General features: G+C 49.4%; 1 protein-coding gene across 1 annotated transcript in view; it reads left to right on the top strand.

The window, feature by feature from the left end:
- The window catches only part of LOC119593134, a 9975-nt gene extending 8792 nt beyond the window's left edge, over positions 1 to 1183 (top strand). Inside the window, exon 2 of the mRNA XM_037942099.1 lies at positions 136 to 1183. Coding sequence (XP_037798027.1) covers positions 157 to 837 — 681 coding nt within the window. The 5' untranslated portion in view covers positions 136 to 156 and the 3' untranslated portion in view covers positions 838 to 1183. The remainder of the gene's footprint in view (positions 1 to 135) is intronic.

Genomic DNA, 1183 nt, shown 5'->3' with positions numbered 1-1183 from the left:
TGTCCTCTCTCTACTCTATTATTCACTAACTTTTCTCTCCCTCTTCCTCTTCCATTACCTTTTCAACAAACAGTTATTTGTCAATTTCACCTTAATTTCACCACCGCCTCATCTAAACCTTCCCCTCTCTTTCAGGTAGTTAGTTCGACCCCCGCCATGGCCGCCGTGGATATCCCCTTGGCTCCCGTGATGAACGCTCCGTTCGTGGAGCCTCCGCCTCAATTCGTGAACCCCAGGATGCAGCGGCTACTCAACCGGAAGCGTCGGATGAACTTCTTCGACCTCGCGAACCTCCTCGACTCGGATGGCAACTTGCAGAACGAGATGATGGTGTTCGCCTTCGCCGCCACGATGCTCTCGACGATCCCAGTCCTGCTGGGGAACGAGTTCGATGTAAACGTCGGCCTTCGGAAGAAGCGGCATGATACGGGAGACCCCGTTGACTCCGACGAAAGCTCCTACCTCTCGTACGCCACACAGCCCGACGACGACTCGCAGCCTCAGCCGTTCTTCTCTGCCTCGACCTACAAGAAGATCATGACCGCTCCACCGGGCACGAAGGACTTCTCCCATATCTACAACGGCTCCATCACAGCCCCGGATCCCTTCGATGCGAAGGACTCGGCGGCTAAGCACTACGGACAAGAGAGCCATGTAGCCGATGCTGACATGATGGAGCTCATTCGAGAACTCCTGATCTGGTCCCACGAGAAGACGAAGGACAAAACCCTCCTGCCGATGCTCATCAACCTTGCCTTGGACAGGTACGGCGGCAACACCAACCCCGCCGACAAGTTAGTGCGTGTGGCTTACAAAAAATGGAAGAACTTCTGGTAGGCCAAACACACCTTTTACATCTGAACATTTTACATAACGAACGCTTAAACAATACTGTCATCTCTGCTATTCCAGCTGAATTCTGTGTCACCGCTAAAGTTCGATTCCACATTCTCCTCTCCCGAATCTTCCGTTTACTCCCCGGTGTTTCGCAAAAGAAATGAAAAATTCTTATGCTCAAATATCTCTTTTTTTATGCAATGACAGCAAAACAAAAACACACAACTTTAGCGCTGATTATGAATTCAGTCACCATGTATTTTATATAATCAAATATGTGATATATATGTATATGTTATTAGGGGCATTATGCAACCTCACCAAGATGGCTGTTCAAATTGACCAG

Source organism: Penaeus monodon, chromosome 31 (genome assembly GCF_015228065.2).
Source record: "Penaeus monodon isolate SGIC_2016 chromosome 31, NSTDA_Pmon_1, whole genome shotgun sequence".
NCBI lineage: Eukaryota > Metazoa > Arthropoda > Malacostraca > Decapoda > Penaeidae > Penaeus > Penaeus monodon.
Note: the sequence above shows the minus strand (reverse complement) of the source record. Positions and strands in the feature narration are given on the sequence as shown.